The 24,707-nt window shown below is 39.3% G+C and overlaps 1 protein-coding gene and 1 pseudogene across 1 annotated transcript in view; both read left to right on the plus strand.

Annotated features, from left to right (window-relative positions):
• Positions 1-24,707, plus strand: part of LOC140849100 (DNA ligase 3-like) — an 854,661-nt pseudogene that overhangs the window by 681,567 nt on the left and 148,387 nt on the right.
• The window catches only part of LOC140849097 (leucine-rich repeat-containing protein 37A-like), a 50,819-nt gene that overhangs the window by 18,031 nt on the left and 8,081 nt on the right, over positions 1-24,707 (plus strand). Inside the window, exons 5-15 of the mRNA XM_073235349.1 lie at positions 5,967-6,038; positions 8,984-9,055; positions 9,822-9,902; positions 12,661-12,732; positions 13,299-13,373; positions 15,310-15,428; positions 16,954-18,644; positions 19,017-19,121; positions 23,037-23,083; positions 24,408-24,456; positions 24,538-24,647. Coding sequence (XP_073091450.1) covers positions 5,967-6,038; positions 8,984-9,055; positions 9,822-9,902; positions 12,661-12,732; positions 13,299-13,373; positions 15,310-15,428; positions 16,954-18,644; positions 19,017-19,121; positions 23,037-23,083; positions 24,408-24,456; positions 24,538-24,647 — 2,493 coding nt within the window. The remainder of the gene's footprint in view (positions 1-5,966; positions 6,039-8,983; positions 9,056-9,821; positions 9,903-12,660; positions 12,733-13,298; positions 13,374-15,309; positions 15,429-16,953; positions 18,645-19,016; positions 19,122-23,036; positions 23,084-24,407; positions 24,457-24,537; positions 24,648-24,707) is intronic.

Raw genomic sequence — 24,707 nt, forward strand, 5'->3', positions numbered from 1 at the left:
TCTGTATTTTTTTTTTATTGATTTGTAGAAAACTCAGTTTAGATACAAGTGATTTGGGAAAAAATACTTATATTCAAAGTAAATAACTGGCATTTTTCAAGACTTTTGTAGCATTAATAATGTGTTCAACTTGGACAAGTCAAATGACCTGTGAATTAATATTAAAAGACATGACAGTCATAGTAATCTAAAAATAGGGATTATGACCACCCTAAAATAGATCCCCCTTCATCAGATATCTTATTCGTAAGGAAAAAATGCTAGAACCAGACAATTGTTTCTTTTTAATTTATGAATTTCTTGAATATCATATAAAGTTTATATTTCTCATGATAATATATGACATGGAGATTTTATTTCCCAGACTTCTAAGAAAAATAAAAGTAACTTGGCACTAGAAGTAAATAGCATTAGTTCCTACTGGGGAGTAGAGAGTCGAGTGTGAGGGTCGGCTGAGGGGCAGGGGTAGGAAAAATGTTTTGGATTGTGTACATTATACCTTTGGAAGTTTGAGCCATATAAATATGTATTATATATATATATATATATTTTTAAATAAACTGAAGTTTAAACATTAATTTTTAAATAGCATGTGTTGTAGAGTTTATACAATATAACATGAGTCTGGTAAGGTTAGAAGATTTCCAAGTCAGTTTGAGATTTATACTTGGTAAGACAGAGGTTCCTAACTTGGAGTCAATGGTCCCCAGGGCAGGATCTCTTAACCTTTTGTTTTCCATGCATCTATTTGGCGATGGACAGAAGCCTACCTATGAAGAGATGTTTTTAAATGTATAATAGGTTAAAATACATATGAAAACAAAGAAAACCAATTACATTGAAATACTCTTAAAGAATAGTTACTAGTGATATAGGAAAAAATCTGCTTTTCTTACATTAACAATATGTAGAGGTAGTTATTATAATGGCAGTTATTATATGTAGTGGTATTTATTGTAAGTGGTAATTATTATCATATCAAGGTAGTGATGAGAAGAAAGGAATTTTGAGATGTCTGCAACAAAGACATGATATGAACATATCTGATTTCTACTGGGGGTCAGATGAGCTATACTGCTACTCTGTTGTGGTTTGTTGCCTACAGTCATGATGGAACAAAATGCCAATTTAGAGGTTTTTGAAAATAGAGACAGACATGATTTCCCATTCAGGTTTGTACCCTGCATTCAAGCCATTCTGTTCACAGACCTGTGCATGGAAATTGCATGTATGCTTTTGCGTATATTCAAGAAAGTGAAGTTTTCTAGGAAAAGGGTTCATAGCTCTTATGAAATTCTCAGAGGGTTCTTGTCTCAAAAGATTGAGTCACAAGTGCAAATGAAAAGACATTTCTTTTTCCTGTAAAGTTGTACTTATGCACATGATAATAAAGGAATGATTTGCTTTAAATAAAGGGGGTAGTATATCTGAAAATCAATACCTGTCACTTTGAATTCATTTAACAAATATTTACAGAGCACCCACTATGTGCCAAGAACTGTTTTATGTACCAGGGATACAAGAACAAATGACCAAACATCCCAGTTCTGAAGGGATTTACAAATATGTAATATAAAAATAAACAGATTAACTATAATAGATAGGTATAATTTCAAGTAATGATAAATGCTTTAGAGAGAAAGCAAGCAGGGGAAGGTGAGTAAATCAATTCCAGAATGGCCTACTGTTGGCATGTATGTATAGTTAAGCCAAAAAAAAAAAGAAAAAACACTCTGTGTCCTGTCAATTTCCTAGAAGTTACAGAGGTGGGGAGAAGGATAATTGCCAGTAATGTAGAATCAAGAATGAATATTGCAAAATTCAGAAGATCGCTTTAGTGAAAGGAAGTCTGATCAGAAGTTAAACATGAATGTTTCTCTAATGTTAGTTCATACCTGGTTTTGATGTTCTCATTGTGTAAGAAAATTTTAGATCCCCCTTAACTCTGATTCCCTATAGTGCTACATTTTTTTTGCTTTAGTCAAAAAATATTTGGAGTCCTACAGATCAGTGTGTTTTATTCCAGGTTGTTGCTTATGTGAAGCTCCTTTTTTGGGGTAATTTTTTGATGACACTCATTCTCAGTCTAAACTTTCCTTTAAGGTTGAATTTATTAGGGTAATTAAAAAATTTTTTACTATCATGTCATCCAAATAACTTTCACCAAAACAAATCCCATCAATTGAAAATACAGACTCTTTAGTTACTCCCTGTCTTACCATGATATTCTCTCCTGAACCAAACAGTCTGACAAGGGCATCAGCCAATCAGAGAAGACACTGCCATAACCAGCTGAGTTTCCGCCTCCATCTCTTTCCTGTTCTCCTGAAACCTTGTCAGTATTTATGATTTTTAAGGTTAGAATTAGTATACAAGTTTCATATTTGTCCTGATTTTTTTCATATACCATCATTCCCTATGACCTTTTTGTATATCATCAACAGTGTACACATAAGTTTTGTTATGTGATATGGGGGGAGGTAGAGCTTTTTCCAACTGTCTATTGTTATGAAAAGGTTTACTATAAACAGTGTTGGACATATTGATTTGTTTTTTTCTCTTTGGATCATTTCCGTGGAAAAAGAAAACCATTACCTGACAGAGATGGGAGAACAGTCATAGCATCACCTGGTGACCATTCCCCCTTCACACATTCTGGCCACCGCTGCTGTTCCTTGTAATGTGGTGAATTCCAGGCAAAGTCAGGGTCTTTGAGGCATTCTCAGGCTCCAGGAGTTCTTTGTGGGAATGAAAGTTTTTTGTCTTGGGATCCTTTTTTAATGTATGTGACTATATTCTGTGTATTATGAACCACCATATAACAGAGATTGCCCTTGTTTTCAGATGCAGGGTTTCCAGGTAGTAGTAATTGAATTGTTTTAAGCTATGAGAAAGGAATTAATCTATGAGGTGGAATTAATATAGGTGACTAACAGACCCTGTGAGGGAAAGCAGAATGTTTATATGCAGAACTTGGTGGAAATAGTTCACAAAGCAACATAGCATATTCTTGGATTCCCAAGGTGCTTGAAGGATGTAAAACTGTTAATATTACCTCCCAGGAAGGTGATTCCCAGGGAAGGGAAATTTGCTTTTGAAATCTTAAAGACTTTCTTCTGTAGTGGATCTCCTATCACTCCCTTACTCCACTCTGGGAGACACTGGCTGCATACTCCATGTTCATCAGGTGTTCAGAAATGGGTGCAAACCATCCTGCCAGGCATGTTGTCTTTCCTGTGGTACTAGGTGAAGCAAAGGCGTGAACATTCGTGGGCAAACTCAGGTGTCAGGCTTGTCTGTGGATTATTCCCATTCCCTTCATTCTGCATTCTGGAGAAATCATTGGCAGGATCTCTGTTTTTTAATTGATTCTTCAAAGGTGCATATATTGAGGGTTTCTATTGTTAATAATAACACTTTTCTTTCATGTAATCCTGAGTTGATTCTTTTTCACGGATGCACTGTCTGACTCAGGATATCAGTTATGCCATTCTAAAGTCCCCTCGTGCTTCCTCTCTTCACTCTGGTTCATTGGCTATCAGCTCACTTGCTTTTGTTTTCTGTCCATAACGAAGCTGGCTTTCTTTGTCATTTGATCATTCCTGAGTGCAGTTCGTCTTTGAGTTGAGATTCTTCTGCTTGTGTTTTCTGGCTCTTGGACAGAGGTGACATGAACTACTGGGGCTGTTGTTCCTAAAGGAGTCCCTGAAAGTCAGAGGAGGTGGGAGGTGGCTCCGGTGGCTAGACAGGGCGCACACCCTTCCCCCAGGTTCTAGGCCCCTGGCCCGTTGACCACCGATGCTCCAACCTGGAGGAAGATGCCCTTTCCTCTCTGGCCTGAGGAGGAAGGATGTGCGGCCACGTGCTGCCCCTGCTCCTGCAGCAGCATTTCAGCTCATCACTCTGGGTAATTCCAGGCCATGTCTGGTAGGGAAGCATGTGTGGAGGTACTCCCACACTTTGAGGTAAGGTTGTGGATTTTTAAATCATGTCTTTTCCATCATTCTTAGGGATTTTGCCTGTGGTTGGAGGAGTAGAGACTTCACATTTACCCATTTGCCAATTTGAAATAGCACAACTCCTTAGGAGAACAGTTGTGTACCCCTACTGGATCCTAGGGAAACTCAGGCAAATGCATATCAAAATACAAGTATAAGAAAGTTTAAAGCAGCATTGTTTGTAGTAACGAAAGCTAGAAAAATCTTGATATCCCCCAACAGTAGAGTGAATAAATAAAGTCTAGCATAGTTATACAATGGAATATTATTCTTTAGAAACATAATGCAAGGCACATAAGTAATCTTTAATTTTCTGGTAGCCACTTAAAAAATAAAAGTAAACAGAAACAGATGTAATGTGAATGCATTTTATTTAACCTTTATGTCCAAAATAATAATATTTCAATATGTAATCATTATATACATTGTTAAGATAGTTACATTTTTTTCATACTGTCTTTAAAATATCCAAAATATTATAATTTCTACATGCACTTGGTATGAAATTTATGCATTCATATTCTTTTTCCCATATTAAGTCTGTAAAATCTCAGTTTAGTTGCAAGATTTTTATCAGAAGTTACTTGATCTCTCTTTAGAAATCATAAAATTTACAGTTGGAAAAATAGCATCATATGGCCAGGTTATTGCAAAATACTGAAATGTTTTCCAATAACTGCATCAAATGTCAATTTTGAATTTAACTTTTAAAATAGTTAAAATTAATTAAATTGAACTTCAGTTTCTCAGTCACACTAGCCACTTTCAAGTACTCAGTAGGCACAGGTAGCCAAGCATGTAACAGTAGGCCTTCAAGTGAACCAACCTCAGCTGCACCTGAGGATAGAATGAATTTGCAAGGTAAGGTTGAATGAAAGAAACAATGTAGAAAATAATACATATATAATATGATTCCATTTATATACTAAGTTCAAGAAGAGGCAAGACTGCACTATGTTGTTTATGGCTGACACCTCAAAGGTAAGACCACATTCCAAAAGCAGGGAGATGAGTTAAAAAGTCAGGACAGTGGTTACCTCTAGTGGGTCAGGGAGCAGTTTGTGATGGGAAAGGGGCCCACTAAGGGCTTCTGGGATGCTGGCAGTGTTCTTGACGTGAATGGTGTTACATGGGTATTTGCTTTATAATTATTAACATGAACATTTTACCTTTTTTTAATTAAGGTATCATTGATGTACACTCTTATGAAGATTTCACATAAAAAACATTGTTTACTACATTCACCCATATTATCAAGTATCCCCATACCCCATTGAAGTCACTGTCCATCAGCGTAGTCAGATGCCAGAGAGTCACTACTTGTCTTCTGTGTGCTACACTGTCTTCCCTGTGACCCCCACATACCATGTGTAGCGATCATAGTACCCCTCAATCCCCTTCTCCGTCCCTCCCCACCCAGCCTTCCCCACCCCTCCCCTTTAGTAACCGCTAGTCCCTTCTCAGAGTCTGTGAGTCTGCTGCTGTATTAAACTGGATGCACATCTTAATGCACTTTTTAGTTCCCCGAAACAATATTTTCAATGGGAGGAAAATTGAACAGCTTCACTTGTAGCCTTGACATAGTTCTGTGTGGGGCTCCCATACTAAGGTTCAGGAGATGGCAGTTCCGCTGATGATGTTGCCACCCACAGTTGGGTTCTGAAAGAGACTTGGGGATCAAGAGATTAGGTATTAAATACACATTTTGGTGTGAAGAGTGGATGGATAGTTGTGTGTGTGGGTGTGTGTGTGTGTGAGGGAGAGAGAGGGACACAGAGGAGGACATGACAAGAAAGATCTGAATGGAAACAGAGCAGAGATCACCATCCCTAAATTAATAAGAACTAGGGTGTTAACGTGGTACCGTTATCGTTATTCAGGTCTCCCCCACATGTAGAAATTAGTCCTATACGTAAATAGTTTTAATTATTTTGCATTTGATTCAGAAGTAACCTTTCCATTTTTCAGAATTCTCAGTGACAATCAGTTCAGTGAATTACATAAGGACTCATTTGAAGGCCTGCTATCCCTCCAGTATTTGTAAGTTAGATACTCACACTTATTTATGAGCTTTTAGTTATATTATCTATAACATAAATAAGGGGTTCAAATTAGACAATTCCTATAATTTCTCCCAACAATAAAAATTTATAATTCTGTAAGTCTGTGTAGGGAGGGCACTAGCCGCTTTCTAGCATTAAATACCTCCTATGTGTTTTCAATTTTTTAATTATATGGACAAGCTATAGATAGAAAAACCCTTCAGTTACAGAGGAAAAGTGGTAATGAGGTCTGAGCAATTACAGGCACCCATAGGAGCCTTGGTATGTAAGTGTTCTATGCCCTCTGTTTATATTAACATTTAGTTTATGGCCTATGGATCAAATCCAGCCCATGGTCCGTTTTTATACAGCCCTTTTGTTAAAGGAGGGCTGTAAAAGGAGAAAAGAAAAGAAAGAAAGAAAAACATGCAACAGAGACTTTATGTCGCCTGAAAAGCCTGAAATACTTACTTTCGAGCCTTTACAGAAAAGATTTATAGAAGTTGGTTTAGTGAGATGAGAGGAATTAAAGGTAACCATATTGTCACCTAAAAGACAAGAAAATATAGAATACTTATATTAACTTGAATGCCATTAACCCAGAATATATTTATAATTTAATCTAAATTAACATTGAAGTATTAAGTACTCAAGTAGATGAATTATGTAAACAACATTATCAAGATTATAGCTACCCAGAGAAGAGACTGATGTTTAGGATTTCAATGCAGGAATTGTTATACCAATATTAAAAACAGATGTTTGACGTGGTGATTAACTGACATAGTGGGAAATGTCTACATTTGCACTAAATAAGCATATCAGAAATGGCCCTAACTTCTCTAATTACCAACTAAAAATCTCTCCAGTCTCATTGTCAAGGAACTAATGCCTACATAGTACTTCTTTTTGTTTACAAGTAAGGAGATACTATGTTGCTATAAAAGGTCAATGTTTATTCTTTGTCTTTTGCATGCAGAACTGTTTATGTCATCCTTATTACGCTAATTCATGGTGCTCTTTTGCAAAAAGATTCTTCTTGCAAGTATAGAAACCTAAGGGAGTCAGATATAAAGGGTCTTACATGACAATAAAAATAGTCCTTTGAGTTTTCAAACCTTTCAAGCCACAAGGGACACTGTTGTATTGATCTTCTTAGGTACCTCTGCCATCTGGGCTCCAAACCTTCCAAACAAATGAGATAACTGCTCAGTGGATTAGGCCCTTCGTTACTTCTATTGCAAAATGTTTTGTAAGCTAAGTATTTCATTATCATAAGTATTGTCATTACTTAAAAAAAATGCCAATCAATAAAAAGGCAAAAAAGAATATGACAACCACTGTGTCTAGTATTACAGGCACAAAAGTGGGTTAGACAGGGTTCGTACCCTTCTAGAAACTCATGATCTCACAGGGGAAATGCACTTGCCAGCTCAGACCACTGTGTATAAGCACTGAATGAATGACAAAGTGCTGAAGAGGTGCGGAAGAGGAAGGTATTTGAAAAGCCTTTTAGTTTTAAATGATCCCTTTTCTGCTACTCCCCAGCTGTTCATTCATTTTATAAATATTTGAGTTTATGTCCATGTATCAGTTTTAAACATGGTAGACAATGCAGGTAAGTAAGACCTTGTCCATACTTTAAGGGAGTTTATACTCAGAGGAAATGGGGTGTAAAAATAACTATATTAAAAAGAGGAAATGGATGTGGGCAGTGAGAAGTATGAATTGTTCGGGGAGTACAAAAGAGGGGAAAAAGACTTCAAGTTAGAAAAAAAGATGCTACAAGAGCAACGCTGTTAGAGCAGCAGCTTGAGGGGCTTTTGGGTATCGTCAGACAGACATCTTGGGAAGAATAAGTTTGCAAAGAAGAGTGGCAGAAAGGCAGCACAAGGGAAAAATAGCTTGTCCTATAGAGTACATCGGGTGTTAGGGCGAGACCTTCTGGGGCTTCGAAGGCCAAGCCGAGGGGAACAAGCTGTCATGCGATCTCGGCAGCACTCTAGGACAAACTTCAGCCTGCTGGAAGATCACTTGGAGGGCTTCTCACAGCCCAAGCACCCACCCCACAGTTACTGATTCAGTTGGTCCCGAGTAGGGCTGAGAACTTACATCTTCGATAAATTCCCAGGCGATGCTGGTGTTTGAGAACCACTCATGGAGAGTTAATGTGGTGACTTTGTGCAGGACCGAATAGAAAGGAGTGAACCAGAGGCAGGCATACCCTTCAGAAGAGTTAATACGCATCTAGGTGAAAAGTGAGGGATTAAGCCTGAACCAATAGAAATAAGAGAGTCACCTGTAATAGTCAAGAGTGAGTGATTTAAAATAAAAATCCAATACCATGTTGTTGTTTTTTGTTGTCCCACCACTGTACAACTGAAGCAGTTAAATTCATGGACTATTATAGCAATGGAAACCAAAAGTGAACTTCCGTTAAAATAATAGAAAGTATAATTCTGAATTAGTTCAAAGTAATTATATTTAGAGGTGTAACTTCCTTTCAAATTTTGTGAAAGAGCATCTCTTATTTTTTCTGGTGCTGAAATGGCCTAGAAAGAATAAAACCAGGAAGGTTAGCAAATGTGAGAATATTCTTTTCAATATTGGAAATTATATATGGAGATAAAAGCTTTTTAGCTCCTACTATGGAATTTGATAAGACCACAAAAGTTGATCTAATCAGTCCTTCTGCTGTCAGGAAGGATTATCTCAACAATCTCTCAAGATTTATGGTTGTGTATTTTATTTATGAAGATAATGAAAGTGAGACTTGGGTGAGGGCAGGGATAGGAGCTCTGGAAGGTTCACATAATAATATCTAAGGTTTAGAGTTTAGATAAGAGCTACTTATTCAATGTGATTATTCTAACCTCTACTAGTTATCTCTGCTAATTAGATATCTGATGACTGAGACAATATTTTTCCTTTTCCTTTTCCCAGAGATTTATCCTGCAATAAAATACAGGGTATTGAAAGACGCACATTCGAATCACTACCTTTTCTGCAGTTTATGTAAGTTACAAATACAATTTAAATATGTTTGGAATTTTTATAAACTTAATTGTAAACCTCTTATATTGAAATCTTTTAAATGGAGAGCTACTAAAATTATGTGGCCACATCCTTTTTGTCTCTAGGAAACACTAGTGTAAGAATTATCATATGGATCAGAGTAACTCACTCTAGAGCAGGGGTTCTCAAGTAGGGTGATTTTCTCCCCAGGCGATACTAGGCCGTGTCTGGACACATTTTGGTTGTCAGACTGTAGTTATGCTGCTGGCATCTGTGGGGCAGAGCCTGGAGATGCTGCTCAACAGCCTACAGTGCCCAGAACAGCACCCACAACAAGGATTATCCAGCCCAAGATGTCACCAGTGCAGTCATGGAATCCTTTTCTAGAGAATTAAAGATCACTTAGACAAGTGTTCTGGGCACTTATTCCTTTGTATCTAGCAATACATGTACAAACATGAAAGTATAAATATATCATAAAAATATATTTTATGTATTTTATTTGTATTTTCTCTAATAATACCACTGATAACAGGAAAAAAACAAGAAGATGTCCATTACTAATCCATCTTTCTCTTTTTTATACAACAAGTATACTTGATATACAATCTATTTTTTCATACAAATATTAAAAACAAAACAAATATCTTCCATAGTGAGATTTCTTTAGTGTACGAGGAAGTATTGAGGTTATGTTTCATCATATACGGGTTAGAATCCCTGCCAAAGGATAAATGTTCTGAAATAATTCTTCTTTTTCTTGTAGAAATCTTGGCTGCAATCTAATTGCAGAACTGAGCTTTGGAACATTTCAGGCCTGGCATGGAATGCAGTTCTTACACACAATGTAAGTTGAATACACGATGAATATGTGTAAAAACATGATACAGTTACTAGTTAGCTGGGGGTCAGCTCAGTATGAGCTCTGAAAAATTTGTAAGATCCATTTTTTTTCCAATGAGGAAACTAAGGTACAGAGGGGCCAGGAGACATGTCTGAGTCATACATGGCAGGCTACGCTTTCCTGATCTTTTGCACAGGCAACAACCACACTCCATCATGTAACACCCACATCTGCATTGTCACAGGGATCCACGACTGTGACGCTCTCCATGGTGTGTGGGCCTCACAGTTCCACTTCTGAACCTAACTCTTTCCTGCTCTTGGAACACAGCGCTGAAAGAACTAGGTTTAGCAGAAAGTTCTCCAGGGAGCAACTGGTGTCGGTGCTTCCTCAGCCATCAGCTTCTTTTTAAATGAAAGAAATTCTGAAAACTTGCCACAGGGATCTTCTTTCCCCAGTCACCCAGAAAAATACCTTTCAATCAGTGTTTAGCTCTGACATGAAATACCTGTGAGCAGTAGAAACCTTTGAGGTATGGAAAGCTGTCCTGTGCAAAATAGTCATAAAGAAAATACATTGCTGTAGCCTCATTCCATTGTACTTTCTTTCCTGACTATCCAATAACAAATGTGAGTTTTCTTCCCCTTTTGCTTGAATGCTCTGTGGCATAGCCGAGTTCTCTGTGACACAGGCAAATCAATGTTTCATAGTTTTCAGTGTATGAATCGTGCGCTTCTTTGGCTAAAATTTTCCTAAGACTTATTCTTTGTGATGCTGTTACATTCGGAATTGTTTTCTCAATTTCATTTTTGCATTGTTCACTGCTAGTGTACAGAAATACAGCTGTGTACTGATGTTGTGTTCCACAACCCTGCTGAACTCATTGATTAGTGCTGATGGTTTTTTCCTAGATTCTCAGAAATATGTCTCATGGGCTTCCAGTTTCCCAGGAATGTGTTGGAGCCTTTCAAAGTCTCTATGAACATCTCACCCCTCAGCTTGTCCTTTTAAGCTTTTTGGTTCGGCTTTTTGTCCATTGCCTCCCACACCTACCATATTAAACCATTTACCTGTAATTGTTTTTAAAAATGCCCCCTGAGGAGAGGCTTTTAGCACTTGGCAGCTCCCAGTCAGGTCAAAGACAAGCCTTTCAGGTAAGGTCCTCCAGGGCACCACCAGACTAACACGGAGACAAGTCTTTGGGAAGGAGGCTCTGAAGGACCTCAGGCTGTTTTTCAAAGCTACCACTGGATGCAGAGCAAAGGTCTAGGCGAAGTTAAAGCAACACAGATCTCACTTTTTTTAGAGAAATTAATGTTTTTCTTGAATAAATGCTCCCCACATTGCTGTAAGCCCACTGATCAAATATCCAGAGTTCGGAAAAAGCTGGTTTGGCCATTTCTGCTAGTGTTTTTGTTGTTGTTGTCGTTGTTGTTGTTGCTTTTATAGGATAAATTTTCAGATGTCTTTACTCCATCATTTTCACTGATTCTCCTGCAACATGGTTTTAAATCTCTAAAGTCTCAATGACCACAGGCTAATTAGGTACTTAAGCATGGGAGGTGATTAGGGAAAAGGAATAAAAAGAGAAAATGTAATTTTCGTAGATGTTTCCCAGGTGGGTAGATCAAGTTTGAAAAGCTATTTCTATATTTAGTGCTCCCAAAATTGAGGTTAAAGTAAAAGCTGTCTTAAATCCCTTTCCCCCATACAAGTTAAACCCAGGCTTTGGAACGAGAACTGAGTTCAGATTTCAGTTCTGCTTCTTAGTACTAGCTTGATAATTTAGGACAAGTTATATAAACCCTCACTTTCCTCACTTGCAAAATAGGGTAATAATAATAATAATAATATGTAGCACAGAGGGTTATTGTGAGGATTAAATGTGAAAAGCTGATCGCAGATGCCTGGCAGCCCAACAGATTTAGTTGTGATAATAATATTCTACAAAATGCACTAATGATTCTTGATTAATATTAATTTAAAAGAAGATTTTTCCTTCCTGTTTTTTTTTTTTTGGTCTTTTGTTTGTTTTAAAGAACTGAGAAGAAAATCTCAGCATTTTGGAATACAAATTTGCATAAAAAATGAATTTGTTCATTTTATTGATGCATAAGCAAAATGTTATTTATTTATTCAAAAACATTTATTAAATACCTAGGAAACACCAGGCACCATGTCAGGCACAGGAGTGACACTGACAGTAAAGTGTGGTCCCTCCCCTCAAGGAGCTGACAATCCAGGAGACTGACAAGTGAACAGATGATTGCGTGCAGTGTAGCCAAGGCTGTGATGGGAGCAGGGGTTTTATCGCCTCCTCTCGGGTTTATCCCTGTCTCTTTGGATCCAAAACCAAGGAACTGGTCCTGCTGTCACTGCGTGGTTTAAACTATAGAACTGTTTTAATTTCCAGAACTGAAAGAAAAGCACCTTGAATTATGGAGGACCTAGGAATACCATTTCCTTCAGAGCTGGGGGATTTCCTCCCAGCATAGTCACTTTGTGGGATTCTCAATTTGAAAAGTCTTTGCTTCCCACTTTTTTCTGTGCTTTTCCTCTTTCTCTTCTCCCCTTTATCATCCAGAGACCTAGGTAGGTAGTTCCCAAAGCAAGAGTGCTTTACAGACTCTAAGTGTGATTTATAGGTAAAGACAGATAATGGTTTTTACTTTTAACCTGTAAGTCCCATACCAAAAAAAAAAAAAAAAATGAATATGTTTCATGAAATGCAGATAATTTTAATTCTATTATATTTTTTCAGAAATCTCAGTCATAATCTTCTGACAACTGTTGAAGATTCTTATTTTTTCAAATTGAGAGCATTAAAATATTTGTAAGTATTGCAACAATCTCATGGCTTATGAGATGATTTCTGCTCTTTTACTTTCATCAAAGATTTAGTATTTTGCATTTTGGCTAAAAAGGAATCATTTATATTTTATCTGGGTTATTGAAATAAGACTTTTGGGCAAAGAACGGATTAAGAAACAATGTATATGTGCAAGACCGCCATCAGAGAAAGAGAGTGGTGCTGAAGAATGCGCAAAGATATGGGATGTGTAGATGCGTGTAGAAATATAATTTATCCCAGAAAGCAAGGAGGAATTAGGTGTATTTTTAAAAAGTAAATACTCTAGAGTGGTGGGTGCAAGTGAGAATGAGAAGCAGGGCGATGACAACAAGATCGTAGTGTTCAGGGCCAAGGTCATTAATTTGATGATGCAAATAAATTTAAATTTCTTCAGTAATTTCTCTCTGGAATTATTATCTGTGGCAAGTAAACTCGGGCTGGCTAGACAAAGAAGCCAAAACTGAAGTAATAATGTGTCATTAAGTATCTTAAGTATAGAGATTTTGTCTTTGGGTTTGTATCATAAACATTTGTGCTTTTTCCTTCAGAGACATGGGAAAAACCCAAGTGACACTTAAAACAGTGGAGAGCATCGTCATGATGAGCCCCAAGTTAGAAAAACTGTAAGTTGATTTTTCTTATATTTATTTTCACTTAGTTGAATTTTTTAAGTTTCATTATTTTGTTAAGTCAGGCTTATTGAAGTATGATTTTCATGTAATAAAATTTGCTTTCTAAGTGTACAGTTTGATGAATTTTGACAAATGTATAGTTATGTAACCACCACCATTTGAAATGCAGAACCCCTGTGACTCCAAAAAGGCCCCTCATGGCCGTTTGCAGGCAAACCCCTCCTCCCCCCACCAGCCCCCGGACACCACCAGTCTGATTTTCATCCCGGTAGTTTCTCCCTTTTCCAGAAGGTCTTATCAGTGAACTCATATCTCATGTAACCTTTTGTGTTGGCTCTTTCTACTTAGCATAATCTTTTTGCGAGTCATCCATGTTGTCACAGCTGTCGCTCCCTTTTATCGCTGAGTAAAGTTCCGTACCAGTCATTAATTAATGAACATTTGAGTTGTTTCTAATTTTGGCTATAAAAAGGTATGAAAAACATTCATATGCTGATCTTTGTGTGACCATGTTTTTGCTGCATTATATGCTAGTTATGTATTCAACTTTTGAAGAAACTGCTGAGCTGTTTTCTAAAGTAGCTGCACCATTTTGCATCCCAGAAAGCAGTATACTGAGAATTGGCAGTTGCCCCACATCTTCACCTCATCCTTATATTCAGTTTTAAAAAAATGTTAGCCTTTCTTGGAGGTGTGTGGTTGTGTCTCATTGTGGTTTTACTTTGCATTTCTCTAATAGATCTCTAATGTCTGATGATGTCTATACATGTGCAGACATCTTCTTTAATGACATGTCTGTTCAAATCTATTTTTTAATTGAATATTTATCTTACTGTTGAGTTTTAAGAGTGCTTTATATATTCTGGAAAAAGTCCTTTCTCTCAGATATGTGTTCAGCAAATATCCTCTCTCAGGTTATAGCCTGTCTTCATTCTATTAAAAGTATCTCTGAAGACCAGAAGTCTTTAATTTTTGAATTTTGATTAGCTCTAATGTAGTAGTTTTTCTTATAGGGTTTGTGCCTTTTTTGTGCCTTATCCAAAATCACAAAGATTTTTCTCCTATGTTTTCTTTTAATAAGTTGAATACTTGTTGGTTAATTAATTTAGGTCTATCTATGATCCATTTTTATTAGTTTGTTTTCACATACAATGTGAAGGGTCAAATTTCATTTTTTATCTTTGTAGATTTAAAAATATGTTTCTGTAGGGCTTTCTGACAATTTATTACACAACTTACTGCACCTTAAATTGTGCTATCCCCCACCAATGTGGCAAGCTAACAGAAATTTGGTATTATGCTAAGGCTAACTGATGGCCTTACACAAGATTACTATGGGAAAGGCCCCTGCATTTAGCAGTCTGCTCTCGCCAATTTTGTCAGGTCAGCTGAGAAATGACTGTCTTCCCCTCACCGTCAGATCTACTGGCCCCTGCTCTAGCCTCGTCTTGCTCAACGTCCCACCGCATCTGCCAGTCAGTCCCTCTCTTGTCAGCTACATGCCTTCCTCTCTGGGTATCCAAATCATTTCCCTATATACTTAAAATACTAAAAACACACTGAAGAAGTGAAATTCCTATGCATAATGTTATCTAATGAAGAGCTGATATTCAAATTTCCTCAGTTGTCTCAATTATATCATTTATTTCTAACAGATCAGTGTCACCCAGTTCTAATCCCTATCACCTTTATTCTAGGCCTACGATACCCACTTCCATTCTTACCCTACTGTGAGGCATCTCTGTCCTCCTGTTTATTTACAGTATTCAAGAACAGCAGTCGGCCAACTCATCCCTAGCCAACCTCACAGGCCATATGTGCCAAGAACTCCTTTTGCACAGCCCTGTGGGTGGCCTGGGCCTGCCTCTTCTACCCAGTCAAGTACCTCCTTTACCACTGATTGAATTCTCTGTGTTTCAATTTATAGGATTTTACCTCGCCGTATGGCCTGCTGCCTCTGCCAATTTAAGAATAATATTGAGGTCTTCTGCAACACAGTCAAGCTGCATTGTGACAGTGAATGTCTGACAAGCACCACATATTGTGGTGAGTTACCATTACCCGATGATAAGTTTTATTTATGTTTAAACTGTTAATTTTCAAACTAATGGTATTAATTGCATTATTTTTATTAATTCATTAAGAGTTCAACTCCCTACATTTCCAAGAACTACTCCTTTGTTAAAAGTCTGATTCTCAGTTACATTATTAAGCTAACAGTGACCGCAATCCACATACTTAAAGGAACAGGGGAAAGGAATGGAAGGGGAAAGAATGAACACTAGTGGCCACATCCTGTGTGCTGTGCTCTCTGCCTGGTGCTTAACCCCTGAATGAGAACTTACACACGTATTACAGTTCACAAACTGATTTTATATGCATTAGGTCTCATGTGCCCTTTGTCTTGTAGGATAAGTATAGATATATATTTTCTTTATTTTGTTTTTGCAATTTTTACAGAAGAGTACAAGTGGTGCTATTTTATAAAAGTTTTCTTTGGAACCTGAGAGTTTCTGGTTCTATACCAGAAGCTGCTGCTCAGCCCTCCTAATGGATGGGAAGGCTCTTCTGTTCTTAGACTGTCCAACTCTAAATTTTCTCTGAACTTAAGCCTTTCTATCCCCAAAGCACCCAAAAACCCAAAGTTTTGTTTTTTCCATTTTGCATTTGAGAACCTCAGTATTATTCCATTCATTTATTGAATATTCCATGTTGACATAACAACCTGACAGCTCTCTTAACCCACACCCCAGATCCCTGCTCAAATTTAAGCAGAGCCAGGGTAGACATGGTGTTTTTTTGTTTTTGTTTTTTTCCCCTGTATAGAGCCTTCTCTTATGGGGGCTGGGATATATGGAAGCAGGGACCAAGCAAAGGAATAGCTGGGTAGGTGGAGAAGGGCATATGCAGAAGGGAACTTGTTTGCAGTGGGTGGTGGTGTGGTATCTGTGATGGTAGCAAGAACAGGAACACACTGCAGAGGTGGAGAGAGAAAGCTTCACACTCCCTTTGCATGTGAAGCACTACAGGATGGGGTATGTGAACGTGAGGAGTCAGTGTTAGATCTGCAGAGAATCTAGCTGAGGGGGAGCATTTGTCTTCTAGCCTTGGCTTCTCTTGAGCACGGACAATTGGCCCTCAGGGACCAATGGAATAATCCTGCACGGTGTATTTTGCACTATGGAGTGTTCCTAGCAGGAAGCTGTTTCTTCAAAAGACACATTCCTCCTTTTGTTGTTGCCGACCAAAGGTTTAAGTTTGTGTTTATTTTTCTCCTATTCGAACCTCAAATGTTTGCTGATTCCCAATTTATTTGACTGGGATATATAGCTGTGGACTGACAAAAAGCTGTCTTATCAGTCTTTCATTATCAAAAGCCTTTCTATCAAAAGCCTGTCCTTTTTTTAACATTGAGGCATCATTGATATGCAATCTTATGAAGGTTTCACATGACCAACATTGTGGTTTCAACATTCACCCATAATATCAAGTCCCTCCCCTACCCCAAACCCCATTGCAGTCACTGTCCATCAGCGTAGTAAGATGAAAAGCAATCTCTTCTTTTTGATAGAGGATGAAACATCTATAGGGAACCCAGAAGGGTCGTTCCTGAAGGCATTACTATCCCGGAAGAAGAGTAGCAGCTCTGAGCTGACTATCGAGCCAGAGAAGGTGGCCACAGACAAAAATGCCATCAGTTTGTCAGCCTTCAAAAGCGAGCAAGGAGACTTTAGCCAGGAAAGTGTTGTTAGTGCACTAAACTACGTATTACCTTATTTCTCTGATGGATATCTGGAAGGTGCAGAATTAGCGTTATTACAATTCATTAAAAAACTTCTTTCAAACTTACAAGGAGGACATGAACCTGTGGGGCATTTGCCAAACAATGCAGAGAACACCTCTCTTCCACCTGGATCCAGCATTTCCGCTGACAAAAATAAATGGGGAAAAATCTCTGTTCCGGAAGATATCTTACATGCCATGCTTCTACATTCCAAACTTCTGGGTCCCAAGTTTCAACACCAAATCTCCGCCAAAAAATTGGAAACTGCCCAATTACAAGAAAACAGCCCACCAGAGATTCAGAGTGTAGGGAAGAGGCTGCGGAGTATGAAGGTGGTCAACAAGGGCCCAAAGGGCATACGTAAGAGGCAACTCACACAAGTGAGGAAGGCTGGCATCAACAGGAAGCCGAGGGCCCAGCCCCTTGCCGAGAGCACAGCCGAAGAAAAAGGGCTCACGATGCCATCCCCATGGGCGCTGGAGGAGCCTCACGTGGAGCAGCCCCCCAGGGAGACCGCAGGAAGCTCCTTCAACACAGAGTCTTCATTCCAATGGGAACAAGAGGCAGCCGTCCCTTCTGTCCAGTACTTGATGGGCAGCCCTTCTGCTTCCAATACCCCAAAATCTCTACCTCAGATTAAACCAAAATCAAAAGACCTAGCTGACCTTATTTTTCATTTAGAAGCTCCAAGTGCTGGAATTAGAAATGTGAAGGCTTCTGAACCAACCTCACATTTCAGAGAAAAGTACCTCTTTCCTGAAACGTGGTGGGATGTGGTTCACAAAATACGCAAGGCCAAAATGAGTAGACAGTTCAGCAATAAAGATTCACACAATAGCCCGATGGTTGTGAACAAGCCTCCATTCGCTGCAATGAGCCATATGAACTCCCCTTCACAAGAGGCTTTTTCATCATCAGAACTGACTTCTCAGGAAAATCCTTTTCCGGAACCATTTTCTCTTTTGGATCCTTCTACAGAAAACCCTACTGCTCCAGAAGAACCTACCCCTGAAGTCACTGCCCATAAGAAGGGTTCCGCTGCAGATTCTGCGGTGACTGTAGACAACTTTATGCCAACTCCCAAACTCAGCAAGGAAACACAGAAGGAACACGACAATGTGGGCACTGACATTCCCTCCACATCCACAGCCTTCCCTTTCCCAGGGAGCTCATCTCCAGGTGACCACCTCGAAGCTCAGCTAAACGAGCAGCTGCGGTCCCTCATCACCAACAGTGATGTGAGAAGGCTCATTTCTCATGTTATCTGGACTCTGAAAATGGGCTGCTCGGAGACCCACCTGAAACCGGCCTGTGCCAGGCTCATCTCCCAGACTGGCCTCCTGATGAAGCTTCTCAGTGAGCAGCAAGAAGCAAAGGAGCCCAGGGCAGACTGGGATACAGACCAGTGGGAAACAGAAAACTACATCAATGAGAGTCCAGAAGTGCAGAGTGAACAGAAAGAGCAGGAGTTCCAGGAGGTGAGGATAACTCCCAAAACGTGGCCCGCAGCCTGTTAGTCAGTTTAGGACATGGCATTGAAGCACCCAGGCAGGAAGACCACGGCCGCGGCCCCTAGTCTATGTCTTGTCTTGGCTTTGGACTTTGGGGAAGACAGTGATCTCCCACTGTGCTCATTCAGACAATGATGCCACAATTGCTGGGGTAGATGAGGAGGGGACCTAACACCCAAGATAAACCAAGAAAATGCTGATTTATCATTAGCATTAGATTTGGTACATTCTTCAAAAACATTTATGTTACCTGCCTGAAAGAATGAGATTTTAAAATAGTTAGCTTTCATCCTTTCCACCTCTTTGTTTCTAAAAAGTCATTTTCCATTATTTTTTCAGTTCACAAAAGAAGTTCTGGGGCATGACCATCACATCAAAGTCATCTTGGCATCAACAGTGGCAGGAGCAGTGATGGCGTTGATTGCAGTTTTCTGTCTCATTGAGGTAAGGACAACAATTAGTTCAGGCTTCCAGAGGATAGTCTGTCTTTAGATTCAGTATCCACAAACTGAAAATCAAAGCCTCTCTCCCACTTCTTACTACTCGATATTCCTTTTTAGTCACAAGGACTGAGATATGCTTTGTGCTTTTCCTGCAAAGTATATGCCAGAGATTTTTAAAGGAACCCCCCTTGCAGGAGATCTCTGTGGAACTGATGCCAGATAATGAGCCTTTAGACTGTTTTGAGAGGTTTAAGAAGGCCAGAGTCGACTTGACAGTAAAATATCTTCAACTCAAAACTATGTCAGTTTGACACCAGTCATTCCCGTCCTACCACTGATTTCTTTCCTTGTTGACTGGAATTATGAGGGATGTGTGATCTCCACCCTCGTGAGCTATCAGTCACCCTGGAAGAAAGTGTGATCTTGTTGATTCATTAGATTTACTTAGCAACTTTCTTCCCCATCATGTAAGGCATTGGGGAAATAGGTTCAGTCAGATCACTGCAGCCAAAGCCCGTGTCAGCGTTTCTAAAGCACTCGGTATTGACAGTCCTTCTGGAGCTGGCTTGCCTGCCTGCCTTTTGTGCAATAACAGAATGGTTTGTTACTTTTCCCAACAGGCAGGGCTGACAACAACAGTGATTTAATTTGCTGGTAATCCTGACTCTACCATACCAACCCAACCTCATTTCCTATATGTACCTTTTCTGCTGTCCCTTCAGCCCTCTTTCCAGCCAGAGCAGCTCCCCAGGATGCCCAGTCACATGCCTGTTCCTACTTTTGTCTGTTCCTTTTCCCATTAAAATTCCCTTGTTGCACTCTGTAGAAGTCCCTTGAGTCTCTCAAAGCCAACTCAAGTTCATGTTTCTTCATGAACCCTTGCCTAAACACTCCAGTCCTCCTGGTCCTAGTCCTTCTGTGAGACTTATTACCATTTCTTAGAGGCCATGGTGAGGCATTCCTCTCCCCTGCAATGTGAATATGATAAGCAATTTTTTAAATGGCAGCTCCCCAAGAGAGAAACACCAAGGTCAACGCATGGTGGAGCAGAGCAGAGAGAGTTTTTTTTTCCAGGGTTATAACAATTAATTTTCTTTATTGAACAGAACACAAATGTTGAAATATTTCTTTTATAAACATGGAAACATTTAAGTGAACTAAATATTTTAAAGTGCACTTCTGTCTTTTGTACAATAATATAATCATTCAGTCTAGGGTGATAAAAAGCAAACAAGACCACCGCCTTAAGGGCAATAACTTCAGAGTAGAGATATTTAAGGACCAAATGGCTTCCTGGCCTATCCGTCTTGAGTAAAACCTGACTGGATGGATGAACTGCTAAAGAGAAACGTGAACCTGCAGGTCACTTGGTCAGGTCGCTTTAGTGTGCCAGAGGCCTTGCCCTGGTGATGACCAGAAACCCCCTGATTGTCTAGACACAGCAAGTCTGTCTGTGAAACAGATATATTTCTCATTGTCAAGTCATACTCTGGCATTGTGACTTTTTAATCAATGCTGTGATACTAATCAGTTGAGATTGCACCGAGTGAGTTCTCTCTTGGTGAGTCTCTGAGTCTAGGAGACTGGTAGCTAGCATGGGTTCAGCTTGCCAAGGCCTCTGGGAAGGGAGTCATTAGCCATTGCCCTGGCAGTGACCACTGTACCTCCAGGTGGCAAAAGACCTTTTGCTGTTTTGGAATTTATATAAGCTTCCATAGTGCTTTTAATGTCCATGTAGTTTAACCTGGCATTTATATATATATATTTCAATATGTATATGTTTCATTATTTCTTCTCCTCACTTAGATGATAAGCTTTTTGAGGACAGAGGCCATGTAATGTTTTCCCTGTGGTAGACAATAATGGTGTTCAAGGGGGAAAGAGGAGGCAATGTCAGTTCCACAGTAAGGAACAATGCCACCTAACCATGAGCTGAAGCAGCATGCAGAGTCCAGCAATAGACTGACCCGTGTGTTCCTAGGACTTTTGAAATGTCCCCTTTTAATATTCTCATCAGTGGAAGAAGATGAATAAATGGTAATAAAACAGCTCCTTAACTATATGGGGGGGGGGGGCGAAAAGCAGCAGATCTCTATTTATCACCTTAAATAAACATATTTCAACAAAAAGAAAAGAAGAACCCATGAAAGTATTAGAAAAAAATAGAGGCAAAAAGCAATGTTTTTATATCTTGTGGTGGGAAAGAGCTTTCTAAGCCTGATATGACAAGCAGATGCCTTTGATAGATTGGTCACCTTGCCTGTGACACCATTAGTGAACTTAGTACTGATTTATGCCAAACTTCAGACTACATTTGCCATACATCTTCTGATCTAATCCCCACACTCCTGTGAGGATGGTATCACCATCTCTCTTTCACAGATGAGGGAGATCAATTTAAGGCCCCAAACAAAGGTAGAACCCAGTGGTGCTCAACTGCAAAGTCTGTGCTCCTTAATCCACGGTTGTTTTTCCTCCTTGAAGACAAGAACCCTGAGAGATATTTGAAACTTTGAAATTCAATGAAAGCCACTGAAAGGATTAGTATATTTAATGTAAAAGTTTTCTAGATCTAGAGGAGGAAGACAAACGATCCAGGGGAGAGAAGGACAATGGCAAGAGCAGGAGGCGTGCCGGCCCCACCGCCAGTCCCACTGCAGGGCCCGGCGGGTGCGGGTTTGCAGGAAGGCCTCTGCCACCTGACGGTATAAAAATAGTGTCTGATATTTTCTTCTGGTTAACATGTGTTGTTGCATTTTTTAATCCATCTCGAATTTGTTTTATTTGCTGTTTAGTGTGGTTGAGGCAGAGAATCTTAACTTTTTCTCCCACATGAAGATCCAATTGTTTTAAAACCCTGTACTGAGTGGTTCATTCTTTCTTCACTGATCAAAAATACTATCTGTGTCTGGACTCTATTGTGTTGATCCAGTTACCTTTTCTTGTACTAGAAACACGCTATTTAATTCCAGGTGCTTAATAACTTATTTTAATATCTGATAGAGTGAGCTCCTGCCCTTTGATCTTCATACATTTCATAGTTTTTCCTTCATGTTTTCCAGCATAATATTAGCTGGCTAGATTTTTAATTTAGAAATTATCATGGGATTTGAATAAGATTGCTTTATATTAGTAGGTAAATTGAGGAGAACTTTTACCTTTACAACAATTTAGGAATATGGTATCTCGGGGTCATGTATTCATATCTTCTTAAAGTCCTTCAGAAGAGTTTTAATGTTTTCATCACATAGGTCTTTCACGTTTTTTGTTAAGTTTACCCTGAGGTATTTTATGCATTTTTGCTGATGTAAATGGGATCTTTCTTCCATTTTAAAATTAGTTACCCATGGTGTATAGGAATGCTTTTGAGGTTTGTATATTGATCTCTTGATTTTGTATCTTAGTGAATTCTCATATTATTTCCAATAAAATTTTAGTTGATCCTCTTCGGCTTTTTAGGTTGTTCATCACTTCAAATGCAAATGTTTGTCTCTTCCCTTACAATGCTTCACTTTTCTTATCACATTGATTAGGACCTCCTCGACAATAACGGATAGTAGCAGTAATAATAGGCGCCCTACTCTTGTTCTTTTTTTTTCTACTCTTGTTCTTGACTTTAAAACAATGATGCTGTTTAGGATCCTCGCAGATAATTTCTTTTCCTAGTTCCAAGAGTTTTCATTAGGGATTATCTGTTGAATGTCATCTAAAACAATCAGTGAAATATATTGCAAGCTACCTGCATGATCCAAGTTAGGTACTGTGGAAGAGTCCAAGGACTGTTAAATAGAATTCCTGTCCTCAGAAAGGTTATCATCCCACTGGTAGATGAGATTTAGAATAAAAAGATGAGTAAAGATTTGGAAATAGTGCCCATCATGATGGATAATCATGATCATGTTTTCTTTCAAAACAGATGTGCTCCCGTAGAAGGGCAGCACTGGATGAAGAAGGAGGCTCAAGGTAAATACTGATCTGGCCATTCCAAAGTAGAATTTTAGAACTAGAGGAAAGCTTAGAACTCATCTATTTCAATCACATCATTTTACGGTGAGGAAACCGTCAAAGGCAGGAAGATTAGTTACCCTACTGCCTCTCAGAAGCAGCTCCCCAGACAAAGCTGAGTTAGAATGCGCCTGGCACAGTCGCATCTGCTGTCACTAGGCCTGGAAGGAAAGTGGCTGGAGGGGAAAGGTTTGGTTGTACCTCTTCCTGCTAGGGGTGGACATGAGGCCTGGCCAGAGGTCTGCTCAGAGGCTCTGGGGAAAGGGCAGAGAAGGCCACATGGTCCTGGAAGCTAGTCTCCTTCAACGCTGATGGAAGGTCAAATATATGAGCCCTTCCTGTCAATCATCCCTTCACATCCTACTGGCTTATGGGCCCCCAGTCTCTATTGCCTTTACCAAACCTCACAGAATTTTAACTGGGAGAGACCTCAGACAGGAGTTTATCTGTACTTCTTACAATAAAGAAATGGAGAAGGAGAAAAGGAAATGATCTTGCCCCATGGTCATAGAGTGAGTAGTAGAAAGATGGTTCCTTCCCACTGGGGACTTCTCCACTGATCATTGTGCTTGGGCTGTGAGCTCCATTTTATGTCATGACCCACTACATGTGCCATATAGGCATAAGTGGTTTCTAAAACAAACTTATTATGCACTCTGATTTTTTTCTATTCCATTTGTATTGAAAAGAATATTTTGTGTTTCAGTGCTGGTCATGACCTTTGAACTGATTTCATGACCCATTCACTCATCGGTGAGAGTCTGACATATGAAAGTTAGTGAGCTAGTTGGACTCAGCAATAACTTGATGTGATTCAACTTATAGGATAAAGCAGGTAGGAAAATAGAAGCACCTTCTTCCCCCCCCCCCCACCAGCAAGTGACACATGTCATGTGAGACTGAGTCCAAAGGATACTGGTGTAAAATGCTTCTGGAGAGAGTGAAACGCTTCTGCCCGGTGTGCTTGAGCAGTTCGCTTACTGCACAAGGGCACTTGGCCAGTGGCCAAGAAGGTGAGTGGGGCTGAAATCCTGCCTACACTCCATGCCAAGCCACATACAGAGGTCTCCCCAGAGACACTGTGGGTCTATAAGGGACAGATACAGAGAAGTTCTGAAGCTCAGCATGCATGGAATGATTTTCAGGATCCCAGCTCTGTAGTGATTTTGCTTGTGATGATGGACTGAGCTACCCAGTTAGTCTTAATAAGACAGAGATACACATTGTGAGAGACATAAAAAATAGCATGAATCACTAATTATTGTGTGTGTTTTCCTCCAAGGGGCTTCTTTCTACTTCTGGATAAACCCTCAGAAGAGGGTGCGAATCAGGTAAATTTGAGGAGAATCAAGTACTGTTGCTGGAGAAAGCAGGGGAAGTATAGAATTAATATCTCCTTTCTGTTTTTTTAGGAGGGCTTTTTCTGGAGAAGGCAGTCACTTTGGCTCAGGGATAAGTACAGAAGCCTCAGTGCCTCACGTGATAAAATCCTGGCACAGATGCTACATGAGAAGGATGGAGGGTAAAAGATTAGGGACAATTTAAAATTCTTATCTAAAATGAGGTAATAACAAAAAGTTTT

Source organism: Manis javanica, chromosome 4 (genome assembly GCF_040802235.1).
Source record: "Manis javanica isolate MJ-LG chromosome 4, MJ_LKY, whole genome shotgun sequence".
In the NCBI taxonomy this organism is placed as follows: domain Eukaryota; kingdom Metazoa; phylum Chordata; class Mammalia; order Pholidota; family Manidae; genus Manis; species Manis javanica.